The 15,967-nt window shown below is 44.3% G+C and overlaps 1 protein-coding gene across 14 annotated transcripts in view; it reads left to right on the forward strand.

Moving 5' to 3' along the window:
• Window positions 1-15,967, forward strand: part of LOC139545029 (potassium channel subfamily T member 1-like) — a 197,393-nt gene that overhangs the window by 55,464 nt on the left and 125,962 nt on the right. For all 14 annotated transcript variants that reach the window (XR_011668982.1, XR_011668981.1, XR_011668983.1 and 11 more), the window contains one exon: window positions 13,331-13,410. Coding sequence is in view for 11 of the 14 variants with exons in the window: in XM_071352365.1 (XP_071208466.1) it covers window positions 13,331-13,410 (80 nt within the window). In the remaining 3 variants the exon portion in view is untranslated. The remainder of the gene's footprint in view (window positions 1-13,330; window positions 13,411-15,967) is intronic.

The raw sequence follows: 15,967 nt of genomic DNA on the forward strand, positions 1-15,967 counted from the left end.
GAAGAGAGATATGTAGAGAGGGAGGGAGGGAGGGAGGGAGGGAGGGAGGGAGGGAGGGAGGGAGGAAAGGAGGGTGGAGGGAGGGAGGGAGGAAAGGAGGGAGGGAGGGTGAGAGATGGAGAGATGAAGAGAGATATGTAGAGGGGGTAGATGGGAGGGAGGGAGGGAGGGAGGGAGGGAGGGAGGGAGGGAGGGAGGGAGGGAGGTGGAGGGAGGGAGGGAGGGAGGTGGAGAGATGAATAGATTAAGAGAGATATGTAGAGGGGGGTGGAGGGGAGGGAGGGAGGGTTCCTGTTTTAATATTCATGTCTGTTCTTGATATTTATAGAAGTCCCTACTGCCCTTACACAGTATCTGAAGTTCAGCAGGAGAAAATGATTTGTGCTGCTTGTTACTGGACTGTTTGTGTGTCAAAAGGATAAAAAGAGAGCAAGTTTAAAATCTCACATATTGCCTGCACTAATATAGACAATTAATGTAAATAGATTCATAGAATAGTAAGAACGCGAGAACCGAAAGGGAAACTATATTTCTGTAATGATCTGAGAATTGAGATGAAATTGAGTTTAAATAGTATGAGATGTAAGACATAGAAATTGAAATAGTTTCACAGGGAAGAATATGAAGTGAGAGGTCAGATGTTACTGTATGAAGAGGAGAGCTGAGAGGACAGATGTTACTATATGAAGAGGAGAGCTGAGAGGACAGATGTTACTGTATGAAAGAGGAGAGCTGAGAGGACAGATGTTACTGTATGAAGAGGAGAGCTGAGAGGACAGATGTTACTGTATGAAGAGGAGAGCTGAGAGGTCAGATGTTACTGTATGAAGAGGAGAGCTGAGAGGACAGATGTTACTGTATGAAGAGGAGAGCTGAGAGGACAGATGTTACTGTATGAAGAGGAGAGCTGAGAGGACAGATGTTACTGTATGAAGAGGAGAGCTGAGAGGACAGATGTTACTGTATGAAGAGGAGAGCTGAGAGGACAGATGTTACTGTATGAAGAGGGGAGCTGAGAGGACAGATGTTACTGTATGAAGAGGAGAGCTGAGAGGACAGATGTTACTGTATGAAAGAGGAGAGCTGAGAGGACAGATGATACTGTATGAAGAGGAGAGCTGAGAGGACAGATGTTACTGTATGAAGAGGAGAGCTGAGAGGACAGATGTTACTGTATGAAGAGGAGAGCTGAGAGGACAGATGTTACTGTATGAAGAGGAGAGCTGAGAGGACAGATGTTACTGTATGAAGAGGAGAGCTGAGAGGACAGATGTTACTGTATGAAGAGGAGTGCTGAGAGGACAGATGTTACTGTATGAAGGGGAGAGCTGAGAGGACAGATGTTACTGTATGAAGAGGAGAGCTGAGAGGACAGATGTTACTGTATGAAGAGGAGAGCTGAGAGGACAGATGTTACTGTATGAAGAGGAGAGCTGAGAGGACAGATGTTACTGTATGAAGAGGAGAGCTGAGCTGAGAGGACAGATGTTACTGTATGAAGAGGAGAGCTGAGAGGACAGATGTTACTGTATGAAGAGGAGAGCTGAGAGGACAGATGTTACTGTATGAAGAGGAGTGCTGAGAGGACAGATGTTACTGTATGAAGAGGAGAGCTGAGAGGACAGATGTTACTGTATGAAGAGGAGAGCTGAGAGGACAGATGTTACTGTATGAAGAGGAGAGCTGAGAGGTCAGATGTTACTGTATGAAGAGGAGAGCTGAGAGGACAGATGTTACTGTATGAAGAGGAGAGCTGAGAGAACAGATGTTACTGTATGAAGAGGTGAGCTGAGAGGACAGATGTTACTGTATGAAGAGGAGAGCTGAGAGAACAGATGTTACTGTATGAAGAGGAGAGCTGAGAGGACAGATGTTACTGTATGAAGAGGAGAGCTGAGAGGACAGATGTTACTGTATGAAGAGGAGAGCTGAGAGGACAGATGTTACTGTATGAAGAGGAGAGCTGAGAGGTCAGATGTTACTGTATGAAGAGGAGAGCTGAGAGGACAGATGTTACTGTATGGAAGAGGAGTGCTGAGAGGACAGATGTTACTGTATGAAGAGGAGAGCTGAGAGGACAGATGTTACTGTATGAAGAGGAGAGCTGAGAGGACAGATGTTACTGTATGAAGAGGAGAGCTGAGAGGACAGATGTTACTGTATGAAGAGGAGAGCTGAGAGGACAGATGTTACTGTATGAAGAGGAGAGCTGAGAGGACAGATGTTACTGTATGAAGAGGAGAGCTGAGAGAACAGATGTTACTGTATGAAGAGGAGAGCTGAGAGGACAGATGTTACTGTATGAAGAGGAGAGCTGAGAGGACAGATGTTACTGTATGAAGAGGAGAGCTGAGAGGACAGATGTTACTGTATGAAGAGGAGAGCTGAGAGGACAGATGTTACTGTATGAAAGAGGAGAGCTGAGAGGACAGATGTTACTGTATGAAGAGGAGAGCTGAGAGGACAGATGTTACTGTATGAAGAGGAGTGCTGAGAGGACAGATGTTACTGTATGAAGAGGAGAGCTGAGAGGTCAGATGTTACTGTATGAAGAGGAGAGCTGAGAGGACAGATGTTACTGTATGAAGAGGAGAGCTGAGAGGACAGATGTTACTGTATGAAGAGGAGAGCTGAGAGGTCAGATGTTACTGTATGAAGAGGAGAGCTGAGAGGACAGATGTTACTGTATGAAGAGGAGAACTGAGAGGTCAGATGTTACTGTATGAAGAGGAGAGCTGAGAGGACAGATGTTAGTGTATGAAGAGGAGAGCTGAGAGGACAGATGTTACTGTATGAAGAGGAGAGCTGAGAGAACAGATGTTACTGTATGAAGAGGAGAGCTGAGAGGACAGATGTTACTGTATGAAGAGGAGAGCTCAGAGAACAGATGTTACTGTATGAAGAGGAGAGCTGAGAGGACAGATGTTACTGTATGAAGAGGAGTGCTGAGAGGACAGATGTTACTGTATGAAGAGGAGAGCTGAGAGGACAGATGTTACTGTATGAAGAGGAGAGCTGAGAGGACAGATGTTACTGTATGAAGAGGAGAGCTGAGAGGACAGATGTTACTGTATGAAGAGGAGAGCTGAGAGGACAGATGTTACTGTATGAAGAGGAGAGCTGAGAGAACAGATGTTACTGTATGAAGAGGAGAGCTGAGAGGACAGATGTTACTGTATGAAGAGGAGAGCTGAGAGAACAGATGGTACTGTATGAAGAGGAGAGCTGAGAGGACAGATGTTACTGTATGAAGAGGAGAGCTGAGAGGACAGATGTTACTGTATGAAGAGGAGAGCTGAGAGGACAGATGTTACTGTATGAAGAGGAGAGCTGAGAGGACAGATGTTACTGTATGAAAGAGGAGAGCTGAGAGGACAGATGTTACTGTATGAAGAGGAGAGTTGAGAGGTCAGATGTTACTGTATGAAGAGGAGAGCTGAGAGGACAGATGTTACTGTATGAAGAGGAGAGCTGAGAGGTCAGATGTTACTGTATGAAGAGGAGAGCTGAGAGGACAGATGTTACTGTATGAAGAGGAGAGCTGAGAGGTCAGATGTTACTGTATGAAGAGGAGAGCTGAGAGGACAGATGATACTGTATGAAGAGGAGAGCTGAGAGGACAGATGATATTGCTGTAATGGTCTGAGAATTGAGATGAAATTATGGACAAGTGACTACTTTTTGAGTCTCAAACGGTTTGAAAATAGAGCAAGATATAAGACATAGAAGAAATGCAAATAAATCACAGAGGAAGATGACAGGTGAATGCATTTATGCAATGGTCAGAGATTTGAAATGGAATTGTGGCCAATTGACAGTGTAAGTCTCAAGTCCAGATGGGCTAAGTGCTGTCGTGCCCTCAGCAAGACACTTAACCAAGGCTATTGACAACTGAAACAGATAACATGGGAAATCAACACAGCTGTGTGTCTCATATCAAATAATCTTCAGCCAATGGGATAACTGATCTGATTGTGATTTGAGTAATTATCCATGTGTGCAACAACTGTTTGGATGTGTTTCAGTCATTCCCCCAAGCTTACAATCACTGACCTGTGTATCTTATGCTACTTTTATTAAAACAAGACAGATTGTATGGTACGAAGCATCTCTCTTCTATTTATCATGGTTTCATTGACTTCTCCCAACAGATAACAGTGAATCAGATATTCACGGTTTCATTGACTTCTTCCATCAGATAACAGTGAATCAAATAACAGTGAGTCAGATAACAGTGAATCAGATAACAGATGTTAATTTACAGTGCACAGTCCAGATATACAGTATGTCTTCCCTATCTTCTCGTAGGCAATGGTGTGTGCATGTATGTTGCATATTGATACCTTTTAGCATATGTGTTAATGTACACACTAACAGTGCACCTCTACAGTATCAATCCATATGTTCATTTGATAAAAGACAATCAAACTGAACTGCAGGTGCAGGTGCAAGGAAAGAGAGGTGTCTGTGTCTATGGTTACGTGGCCCATTCTAATGAGTACTTTCTTCTGATGGGGTGTGTCTGCTGCCTCACTATTCCTTTACATGTAGATCATGTTTTCCTGCTATAGTTTATTACTGTGGATTGCTTTTGAACCAGGTCTTTTCATGTTTTATAATATGTGTTGCCACCATATAAAAGTGTAATTAGGTCTGTGACGAAGGTGACTAGCTCATAAAGCTGGTTGAGAGAATGCCAAGAGTTTGCAAAGCTATCATCAAGATACAGGGTGACTACTTTGAAGAATATTAAATATTAAATATATTTTGATATGTTTAACACTATTTTGGTTACTACATGATTCCATAGGTGTTATTTCATAGTTTTGATTAGAAAAAAGTAAAAAAAATAAGTAGGTGTGTCCAAACTTTTGACTGGTACTGTAACAACAGGGATGTATGGTAATAACAGGGACGGATGGTAATAACAGGGACGGATGGTAATAACAGGGATGGATGGTAATAACAGGGACGGATGGTAATAACAGGGACGGATGGTAATAACAGGGACGGATGGTAATAACAGGGATGTATGGTAATAACAGGGATGGATGGTAATAACAAGGATGGATGGTAATAACAGGGACGTATGGTAATAACAGGGACGGATGGTAATAACAGGGATGGATGGTAATAACAGGGATGTATGGTAATAACAGGGATGGATGGTAATAACAGGGACGTATGGTAATAACAGGGACGGATGGTAATAACAGGGATGGATGGTAATAGCAGGGACGGATGGTAATAACAGGGACGTATGGTAATAACAGGGATGGATGGTAATAACAGGGATGGATGGTAATAACAGGGACGTATGGTAATAACAGGGATGGATGGTAATAACAGGGATGGATGGTAATAACATGTACATGTGTTTCTGTGTACCTGTGTATATATGTACCTATCTCTCTGTGTCTCTATGTACCTGTGTCGCTGTGTACTGTGTCTCTTTGCACTGTGTCTCTGTGTACATGTGTCTCTGTGTCTCTATGTACCTGTGTTTCTGTGTACCTGTGTCTTTATTTACCTGTGTCTCTGTGTACTGTGTCTCTGTGTACCTGTGTCTCTGTGTCTCTATGTACCTGAGTTTCTGTGAACCTGTGTCTCTATGTACATGTGGCTCTATGTACCTGTGTCTCTGTGTACCTGTATCTCGGTGTACCTGTATCTATGTGTACCTGTGTCTCTATGTACCTGTGTCTCTGTGTCTCTATGTACCTGTGTCTTAGTATCTCTGTGTCTCTATGTACCTGTGTCTCTGTGTCTGTATGTACCTGTGTCTTAGTGTCTCTGTATCTCTATGTACCTGTGTCTCTGTGTCTCTATGTACCTGTGTCTCTATGTACATGTGTCTCTGTGTCTCTATGTACCTGTGTCTCTGTGTCTCTATGTACCTGTGTCTCTGTGTCTCTATGTACCTGTGTCTCTGTGTCTCTATGTACCTGTGTCTCTGTGTCTCTATGTACCTGTGTCTCTGTGTCTCTATGTACCTGTGTCTCTGTGTCTCTATGTACCTGTGTCTCTATGTGCATGTGTCTCTGTGTCTCTATGTACCTGTGTCTCTGTGTCTCTATGTACCTGTGTCTCTATGTACATGTTTCTCTGTGTCTCTATGTACCTGTGTCTCTATGTACTTTTGTCTCTATGTACCTGTGTCTCTATGTACTTGTGTCTCTGTGTCTCTATGTACCTGTGTCTCTATGTACCTGTGTCTCCATGTACCTGTGTCTCTGTGTCTCTATGTACATGTGTCTCTGTGTGTCTATGTACCTGTGTCTCTGTGTCTCTATGTACCTGTGTCTCTGTGTCTCTATGTACCTGTGTCTCTGTGTCTGTATGTACCTGTGTCTTAGTATCTCTGTGTCTCTATGTACCTGTGTCTCTGTGTCTGTATGTACCTGTGTCTTAGTGTCTCTGTATCTCTATGTACCTGTGTCTCTGTGTCTCTATGTACCTGTGTCTCTATGTACATGTGTCTCTGTGTCTCTATGTACATGTGTCTCTGTGTCTCTATGTACCTGTGTCTCTGTGTCTCTATGTACCTGTGTCTCTGTGTCTCTATGTACCTGTGTCTCTATGTACCTGTGTCTCTGTGTCTCTATGTACCTGTGTCTCTGTGTCTCTATGTGCATGTGTCTCTGTGTCTCTATGTACCTGTGTCTCTGTGTCTCTATGTACATGTGTCTCTGTGTCTCTATGTACCTGTGTCTCTGTGTCTCTGTGTACCTGTGTCTCTATGTACCTGTGTCTCTGTGTCTCTATGTACCTGTGTCTCTGTGTCTCTATGTACCTGTGTCTCTATGTACATGTGTCTCTGTGTCTCTATGTACCTGTGTCTCTATGTACTTTTGTCTCTATGTACCTGTGTCTCTATGTACTTGTGTCTCTGTGTCTCTATGTACCTGTGTCTCTATGTACCTGTGTCTCCATGTACCTGTGTCTCTGTGTCTCTATGTACATGTGTCTCTGTGTCTCTATGTACCTGTGTCTCCATGTACCTGTTTCTCTGTGTCTCTATGTACATGTGTCTCTGTGTCTCTATGTACCTGTGTCTCCATGTACCTGTTTCTCTGTGTCTCTATGTACCTGTGTATCCATGTTGTGATATTGATTATGTCAACATGCATATCAAGTCAAATCAAATTGTATTAGTCACTTGCGCCGAATACAACAGGTGTAGTTGTACAGTGAAATGCTTACTTACGAGCCCCTAACCAACAATGCAGTTTAAAAAAATACAGATAAGAATAAGAAATAAAAGTAACTAAAGTAATTAAAGAGCAGCATTAAAATAACAGTAGTGAGACTATATTCAGGGGGGTACCGGTACAGAGTCAATGTGCGGAGGCATCGGTTAGTTGAGGTAATATGTACATGTAGGTAGAGTTATTAAAGTGACTATACAATGATGATAACAACAGAGAGTAGCAGCGGTGTAAAAGAGGGGGAGGGGCAATGCAAATAGTCTGGGTAGCCATGTGTAACCTTTATCTAACTAGGAAAGTCAGTTAAGAACTAATTCTTATTTACGATGACGGCCCACCGGGGACAGTGGGTTAACTGCCTTGTTCAGGGGCATAACGACAGATTCATAGCTTGTCAGCTCAGGGATTTGATCCAGCAACCTTTTGAATCCTGACCCAACTCTCTAACCACTAGGCTACCTGCCACCCCAGCTACCAGCCATTTGATTAGGTGTTCAGGAGTCTTATGGCTTGGGGGTAGAATCTGTTTAGAAGCCTCTTGGACCTAGACTTGGCGCTCCAGTACCACTTGCCGTGCGGTACCAGAGAGAACAGTCTATGACTTGGGTGGCTGGTGTCTTTGACAATTTTTAGGGCCTTCCTCTGACACCGCCTGGCATAGAGGTCCTGGATGGCAGGAAGCTTGGCCCCGGTCCCTCTTTCTTTGCTGGGTGTTTCTATTGTGAGCATGTGTGTGTAATGTGTACGAGTGGTTCCTGGTCTTTAGTTATTGGTTCACCACATGAGGGTGGAGTGGACGTTTCCTGCCTGGAGGCAGTGTCCATGTGGTAAAGAAAAAGAGGAAGATAAAACGAGGGGGAGAGAGAGAGAGAGAGAGAGAGAGAGAGAGAGAGAGAGAATAACAGGGAGATGAAGGCTATAAGGAGAGGAGGATTGGACAGCAGGTTAAGCTACACATCTCTTAGTATACAGACATGCAGACCCCCCCCCCCCCCCCTCTCTCTCTCTTTCTCTCTCTCTCTCTCTGCTTCCCTCAGGATAAGGCTCCAGTAATTTCCCTCCTCCTTTTCTCTCCTCTTCATTCCTTCCTCTCTCCTCCTCTCCTCTCTATTAATCTTGTCAGGAGGCTCCAAGGGCCCTGCAGGAGTTTACAGCCCATTATCGCTGTCATTAGGGGAGGCAACCACACATCAAATAGATCTCTTGCACCCTCACTTTAGATTCATCTACATCTATTCTAGATAGAGAAGTCAAAGTTAGCTCTCCCTTCATTCATAACCTCCCAGACACACCCCAATATTCAGTTTATGGGCCTTTATTAATGTACTTGCTTTACATTAACATCAAAGTGTTTCATTAGATTGCTTAGAGTGTTACCCAACTCCGGCCCTTGTCTACCCCCAACAGAACACATTTTTGTTGTAGCCCGGACAAAAAAACTTGATTCAACCTGTCAAGGGCTTGATAATTAGTAGACAAGTGGAATCAGGTGTGCTTGTCAGGGGCCACAACAAAAATATGTACTGTTGGGGGTACAGGATGAAATATATATTTTAAAGTGACTAGCTTGTCAAGAATGAATGAATTGCACCACAGGGGTGATCCATAAGTCACAGTCACTACACCGTTCCTTTTTACTTATTCATGAAATTATTGAATAGGAGAGTCCAATCAGGAATACATGGAATAGCTGAGGGACCAATGAGAGTGCAGGATATAAATATTTAGAACCTCTGGTCTGTGGTGATGTCACACACAGGAAGTGGTGGGTAGGGAGGGGCTTTCTACAGCTAGAATCTACAGTCTATGTGATGTGTTTATAAATAGCATTATGAGGAGAATATGATCTAATATTGACTCAAATGATTAATGAGCATTCCTACTTCCTACATGATTAAAGCTACACTGCTATGTACAGTATCCAAGTTGCTGGGGGATATTGTACTGTAGGCCTACTAAGGGGTTGGATGTGTGCTTAGTGAATTGCATCATGGGAGAAGAAGTAAACTATAATTATGCTCGAAGCAGCAATGTAAAATAACTAATTTGGTTGGAGGAGCCTTCGCAGTTTAGAGGCGTACATAATTTATGGGACTTTTATAATCTTCCACTGGTAATGATATCACCATAGCTACGTAGCTATCAGAGCTTCAAATGGAAGTTTGTGTGGCTTAAACCTCAGCTGCACATCGCACATTTCAACAGTCAGGCAACAGTCTTCTCCAGCCAGACAGGCATTGGTGTTGAAACAGATTGCGTGCCTCGTGTCACATCAGATTTATTGCTTGGATATCTTCAGAGTCATATCAACACAATATTCACTCTCTAATAGATAGTTCCAAATTACCATGGTTACTCTACATCTCCTTGTTGTCATGACAGTAATTGGCCTCTGTGGGTAATATAGGAGACTATAAAGGGGTCATTATGATTGATATCTTTTTTACACTAAACCCAATCCAGGAAAGGGGTCATTACGATTGTTTTTTTTGTTTCTTTTTACATTAAACCCATTCCAGGAAAGCAGAATCAATCAAAGCAGCTGGAAATAGTGACCATTTTTTCATGTTATATGTGATGAAGTATCCTGTTTTAACTGTTTGCCTTCACTCTGTTGCTGTTCTTCATTTTGGCTGTTGGTGCACTTTGAAAAGCACCTTGTATGCTATGTTCAGTGTCTCACACTGCTGAAGGCCTTCGAGGTAATACATAAACAAAGAGACCCGAGCCTTCCAGCATTCAACAACACAATGCATCATGGTTAAGCTTGTCTACTTACTGATATCTCAAAACAGTTGAATCAAATAACCATGGTCCTTATATATGGATGCATGAGTACTTCTATGGTAGATGTACTGACTGTCTCTGTCTCTCTGCAGGGTTCATGTGTTCTATGGTAGATGTGCTGACTGTCTCTGTCTCTCTCTCCAGGGTTAATGTGTTCTATGGTAGATGTACTGACTGTCTCCCTCCAGGGGTCATGTGTTCTATGGTAGATGTACTGACTGTCTCTGTCTCTCTCTCCAGGGTTCATGTGTTCTATGGTAGATGTACTGACTGTCTCTGTCTCCCTCCAGGGGTCATGTGTTCTATGGTAGATGTACTGACTGTCTCTGTCTCTCTCTCCAGGGTTCATGTGTTCTATGGTAGATGTACTGACTGTCTCTGTCTCTCTCCAGGGTTCATGTGTTCTATGGTAGATGTACTGACTGTCTCTGTCTCTCTCCAGGGTTCATGTGTTCTATGGTAGATGTACTGACTGTCTCTGTCTCTCTCCAGGGTTAATGTGTTCTATGGTAGATGTACTGACTGTCTCTGTCTCTCTCTCCAGGGTTCATGTGTTCTATGGTAGATGTACTGACTGTCTCTGTCTCTCTCCAGGGTTAATGTGTTCTATGGTAGATGTACTGACTGTCTCTGTCTCTCTCTCCAGGGTTCATGTGTTCTATGGTAGATGTACTGACTGTCTCTGTCTCCCTCCAGGGGTCATGTGTTCTATGGTAGATGTACTGACTGTCTCTGTCTCTCTCTCCAGGGTTCATGTGTTCTATGGTAGATGTACTGACTGTCTCTGTCTCTCTCCAGGGTTCATGTGTTCTATGGTAGATGTACTGACTGTCTCTGTCTCTCTCCAGGGTTCATGTGTTCTATGGTAGATGTACTGACTGTCTCTGTCTCTCTCCAGGGTTAATGTGTTCTATGGTAGATGTACTGACTGTCTCTGTCTCTCTCTCCAGGGTTCATGTGTTCTATGGTAGATGTACTGACTGTCTCTGTCTCTCTCCAGGGTTAATGTGTTCTATGGTAGATGTACTGACTGTCTCTGTCTCTCGCCAGGGTTCATGTGTTCTATGGTAGATGTACTGACTGTCTCTGTCTCTCTCCAGGGTTCATGTGTTCTATGGTAGATGTACTGACTGTCTCTCTCCAGGGTTCATGTGTTCTATGGTAGATGTACTGACTGTCTCTCTCCAGGGTTCATGTGTTCTATGGTAGATGTACTGACTGTCTCTGTCTCTCTCCAGGGTTAATGTGTTCTATGGTAGATGTACTGACTGTCTCTGTCTCTCTCCAGGGTTCAGGTGGAGTTCTATGGTAGATGTACTGACTGTCTCTGTCTCTCTCCAGGGTTCATGTGTTCTATGGTAGATGTACTGACTGTCTCTGTCTCTCTCTCCAGGGTTCATGTGTTCTATGGTAGATGTACTGACTGTCTCTGTCTCTCTCCAGGGTTCATGTGTTCTATGGTAGATGTACTGACTGTCTCTGTCTCTCTCTCCAGGGTTCATGTGTTCTATGGTAGATGTGCTGACTGTCTCTGTCTCTCTCTCCAGGGTTCATGTGTTCTATGGTAGATGTACTGACTGTCTCTGTCTCTCTCCAGGGTTCATGTGTTCTATGGTAGATGTACTGACTGTCTCTGTCTCTCTCCAGGGTTAACGTGTTCTATGGTAGATGTACTGACTGTCTCTGTCTCTCCAGAGTTCATGTGTTCTATGGTAGATGTACTGACTGTCTCTGTCTCTCTCCAGGGTTCATGTGTTCTATGGTAGATGTACTGACTGTCTCTCTCCAGGGTTCATGTGTTCTATGGTAGATGTACTGACTGTCTCTGTCTCTCTCCAGGGTTCAGGTGTTCTATGGTAGATGTACTGACTGTCTCTGTCTCTCTCCAGGGTTCATGTGTTCTATGGTAGATGTACTGACTGTCTCTGTCTCTCTCCAGGGTTCATGTGTTCTATGGTAGATGTACTGACTGTCTCTGTCTCTCTCTCCAGGGTTCATGTGTTCTATGGTAGATGTACTGACTGTCTCTGTCTCTCTCCAGGGATCGTGTGTTCTATGGTAGATGTACTGACTGTCTCTGTCTCTCTCCAGGGTTCATGTGTTCTATGGTAGATGTACTGACTGTCTCTGTCTCTCTGCAGGGATCATGTGTTCTATGGTAGATGTACTGACTGTCTCTGTCTCTCTCCAGGGTTCAGGTGTTCTATGGTAGATGTACTGACTGTCTCTGTCTCTCCAGAGTTCATGTGTTCTATGGTAGATGTACTGACTGTCTCTGTCTCTCTCCAGGGTTCATGTGTTCTATGGTAGATGTACTGACTGTCTCTCTCCAGGGTTCATGTGTTCTATGGTAGATGTACTGACTGTCTCTGTCTCTCTCTCCAGGGTTCATGTGTTCTATGGTAGATGTACTGACTGTCTCTGTCTCTCTCCAGGGATCGTGTGTTCTATGGTAGATGTACTGACTGTCTCTGTCTCTCTCCAGGGTTCATGTGTTCTATGGTAGATGTACTGACTGTCTCTGTCTCTCTCCAGGGTTCATGTGTTCTATGGTAGATGTACTGACTGTCTCTGTCTCTCTCCAGGGTTCAGGTGTTCTATGGTAGATGTACTGACTGTCTCTGTCTCTCTCCAGGGTTCATGTGTTCTATGGTAGATGTACTGACTGTCTCTGTCTCTCTCCAGGGTTCATGTGTTCTATGGTAGATGTACTGACTGTCTCTGTCTCTCTCTCCAGGGTTCATGTGTTCTATGGTAGATGTACTGACTGTCTCTGTCTCTCTCCAGGGATCGTGTGTTCTATGGTAGATGTACTGACTGTCTCTGTCTCTCTCCAGGGTTCATGTGTTCTATGGTAGATGTACTGACTGTCTCTGTCTCTCTGCAGGGATCATGTGTTCTATGGTAGATGTACTGACTGTCTCTGTCTCTCTCCAGGGTTCAGGTGTTCTATGGTAGATGTACTGACTGTCTCTGTCTCTCTGCAGGGTTCATGTGTTCTATGGTAGATGTACTGACTGTCTCTGTCTCTCTGCAGGGTTCATGTGCTCTATGGTAGATGTACTGACTGTCTCTGTCTCTCTCTCCAGGGTTCATGTGTTCTATGGTAGATGTACTGACTGTCTCTGTCTCTCTCCAGGGTTCATGTGTTCTATGGTAGATGTACTGACTGTCTCTCTCCAGGGTTCATGTGTTCTATGGTAGATGTACTGACTGTCTCTGTCTCTCTCCAGGGATCATGTGTTCTATGGTAGATGTACTGACTGTCTCTGTCTCTCTCTCCAGGGTTCAGGTGTTCTATGGTAGATGTACTGACTGTCTCTGTCTCTCTCCAGGGTTCAGGTGGAGTTCTATGTGAATGAAAACACCTTCAAGGAGAGGCTCAAGCTGTTCTTCATCAAAAACCAAAGGTCAAGTAAGTAGAGCACAGAGAAGTTTGGACTTTATTACTGTCTTATGTAACACAACAGAACTAGGAAGTCATAAAGGTCCTCCTAATGCAGGGTAATACAGTAACGAAAGTCATTAAGGTCTATTGCAGATCCAATTTCAGCTCCTGTCTGTCTTTAATTAGTTGTCTTGACGCATGTTGCTGTGTCTCAGGTCTGCACACAATGCTGCTGTGAAGAGGACAATGCTTTAGGTATTTTGTTAACGGATAGGGTATTATCATTTCTTATTAGGACTTAAGGCATGGATACAGCCAGGGTGGGATTTCTCCTGCATTCTGAAAAAGACATTGGAACTGTCCAACTTGCCACCCACAATGCATCATGTCTACAGTCTCTCTGTGTGTTTGTGTTTGTAAATGTGTGTGTGTGCCTGTGTGTGTACGTGTGTGTGTGTGTGTTTGTGTGTGTGTGTGTGTGTGTGTGTTTTCGTGTGCTGTGTGTGTTTTTACATGTGTGTGTATTTGTGTGTGTGTGTGTGTGTGTGTGTGTTTGTGTTTGTGTTTTTACATGTGTGTGTGTTTGTGTGTGTGCATGCGTGTGTAGTGGCTGCAGTATGTTGTTAGTGCTTCCTATGTGCTTGTCAATATCTCTGAACAACTTCCCATCAGTTACAGAGAAAACATTAGGGCCAAATATAAAGGCCAACCCAACTCTATAGAGCTTCCTGCTGAGTCAGATTGTTTTGGCCCCTGTACAATTCAAACCCATTGTGAAGCGTTTGATGTGGGTGTTTTTCTTGTGACTGTGTCACTGCTGTGTTAATACTGCAAAGAGATGAAAGCTTGGTTGGTTGAAACGTGAACAGTCTTTAAGGCAGCTGGCGCCACCCTCTGACTGACATGTGTATCTGCAGTCAGGTAAGTTGTGTGGGTGATGATTTGCCTGTGTGTGTGTGTGTGTGTGTGTGTGTGTGTGTGTGTGTGTGTGTGTGTGTGTGTGTGTGTGTGTGTGTGTGTGTGTGTGTGTGTGTGTGTGTGTGTGTGTGTGTGTGTGTGTGTGTGTGTGTGTGTGTGTGTGTGTGTGTGCGTGTTGAGCCTTGTGCACAAGGCTGTGTTGTTGTAATGGCTTTACTGACAGCATGCCGTGTTATTGGGTCTTAATCCTTATATATAACAATAAGCTGTCCTCTATTCCACTGCTTTATATACCTGCCACAACATACAGCATCTCCCCCCATAGGGTGTCATATCGTTGTGGATCTGACACGTTGCTGTTCACCCTGTCAAAGCAGACCTGTGACATGTTGCTGCTGTGAGCTGTGTGTGAAAGTGAAAGGGAAGGGGGAAGGGGACACCTGGTCAGCTGCACAACTGAATGCATTCAACCAAAATAGGTCTTCCGTATTTAACCCAAGCCCTCTGTATCAGAGACATCAGTTGTGACGGTCTGCCAGACCAGCATGAAGCCTGATAGTCACGGCACTGTGCATAGCCAGACATAGTCACTTTAGACCTGGCAGAGCAGCAACACAGCCTGGACAACACCATGACACTTAAACAGGTAGGGTTGTGGTAAGGAGAGATGTCTGGTGTAGGGTAGAGACACCAGTTCTGAGTAGAGATGTCTGGTGTAGGGGAGAGACACCAGTTCTGAGGAGAGATGTCTGGTGTAGGGTAGAGACACCAGTTCTGAGTAGAGATGTCTGGTGTAGGGTAGAGACACCAGTTCTGAGTAGAGATGTCTGGTGTAGGGTAGAGACACCAGTTCTGAGTAGAGATGTCCGGTGTAGGGTAGAGACACCAGTTCTGAGTAGAGATGTCTGGTGTAGGGTAGAGACACCAGTTCTGAGTAGAGATGTCTGGTGTAGGGTAGAGACACCAGTTCTGAGTAGAGATGTCTGGTGTAGGGGAGAGACACCAGTTCTGAGTAGAGATGTCTGGTGTAGGGGAGAGACACCAGTTCTGAGTAGAGATGTCTGGTGTAGGGTAGAGACACCAGTTCTGAGTAGAGATGTCTGGTGTAGGGTAGAGACACCAGTTCTGAGTAGAGATGTCTAGTGTAGGGTAGAGACACCAGTTCTGAGTAGAGATGTCTGGTGTAGGGTAGAGACACCAGTTCTGAGTAGAGATGTCTAGTGTAGGGTAGAGACACCAGTTCTGAGTAGAGATGTCTAGTGTAGGGTAGAGACACCAGTTCTGAGTAGAGATGTCTAGTGTAGGGTAGAGACACCAGTTCTGAGTAGAGATGTCCAGTGTAGGGTAGAGACACCAGTTCTGAGTAGAGATGTCTGGTGTAGGGTAGAGACACCAGTTCTGAGTAGAGATGTCTGGTGTAGGGTAGAGACACCAGTTCTGAGTAGAGATGTCCAGTGTAGGGTAGAGACACCAGTTCTGAGTAGAGATGTCTGGTGTAGGGTAGAGACACCAGTTCTGAGTAGAGATGTCTAGTGTAGGGTAGAGACACCAGTTCTGAGGAGAGATGTCTGGTGTAGGGTAGAGACACCAGTTCTGAGTAGAGATGTCTAGTGTAGGGTAGAGACACCAGTTCTGAGTAGAGATGTCCAGTGTAGGGTAGAGACAC

The sequence above is a fragment of the Salvelinus alpinus genome, chromosome 19 (genome assembly GCF_045679555.1).
Source record: "Salvelinus alpinus chromosome 19, SLU_Salpinus.1, whole genome shotgun sequence".
Classification (NCBI taxonomy): Eukaryota; Metazoa; Chordata; class Actinopteri; order Salmoniformes; family Salmonidae; genus Salvelinus; species Salvelinus alpinus.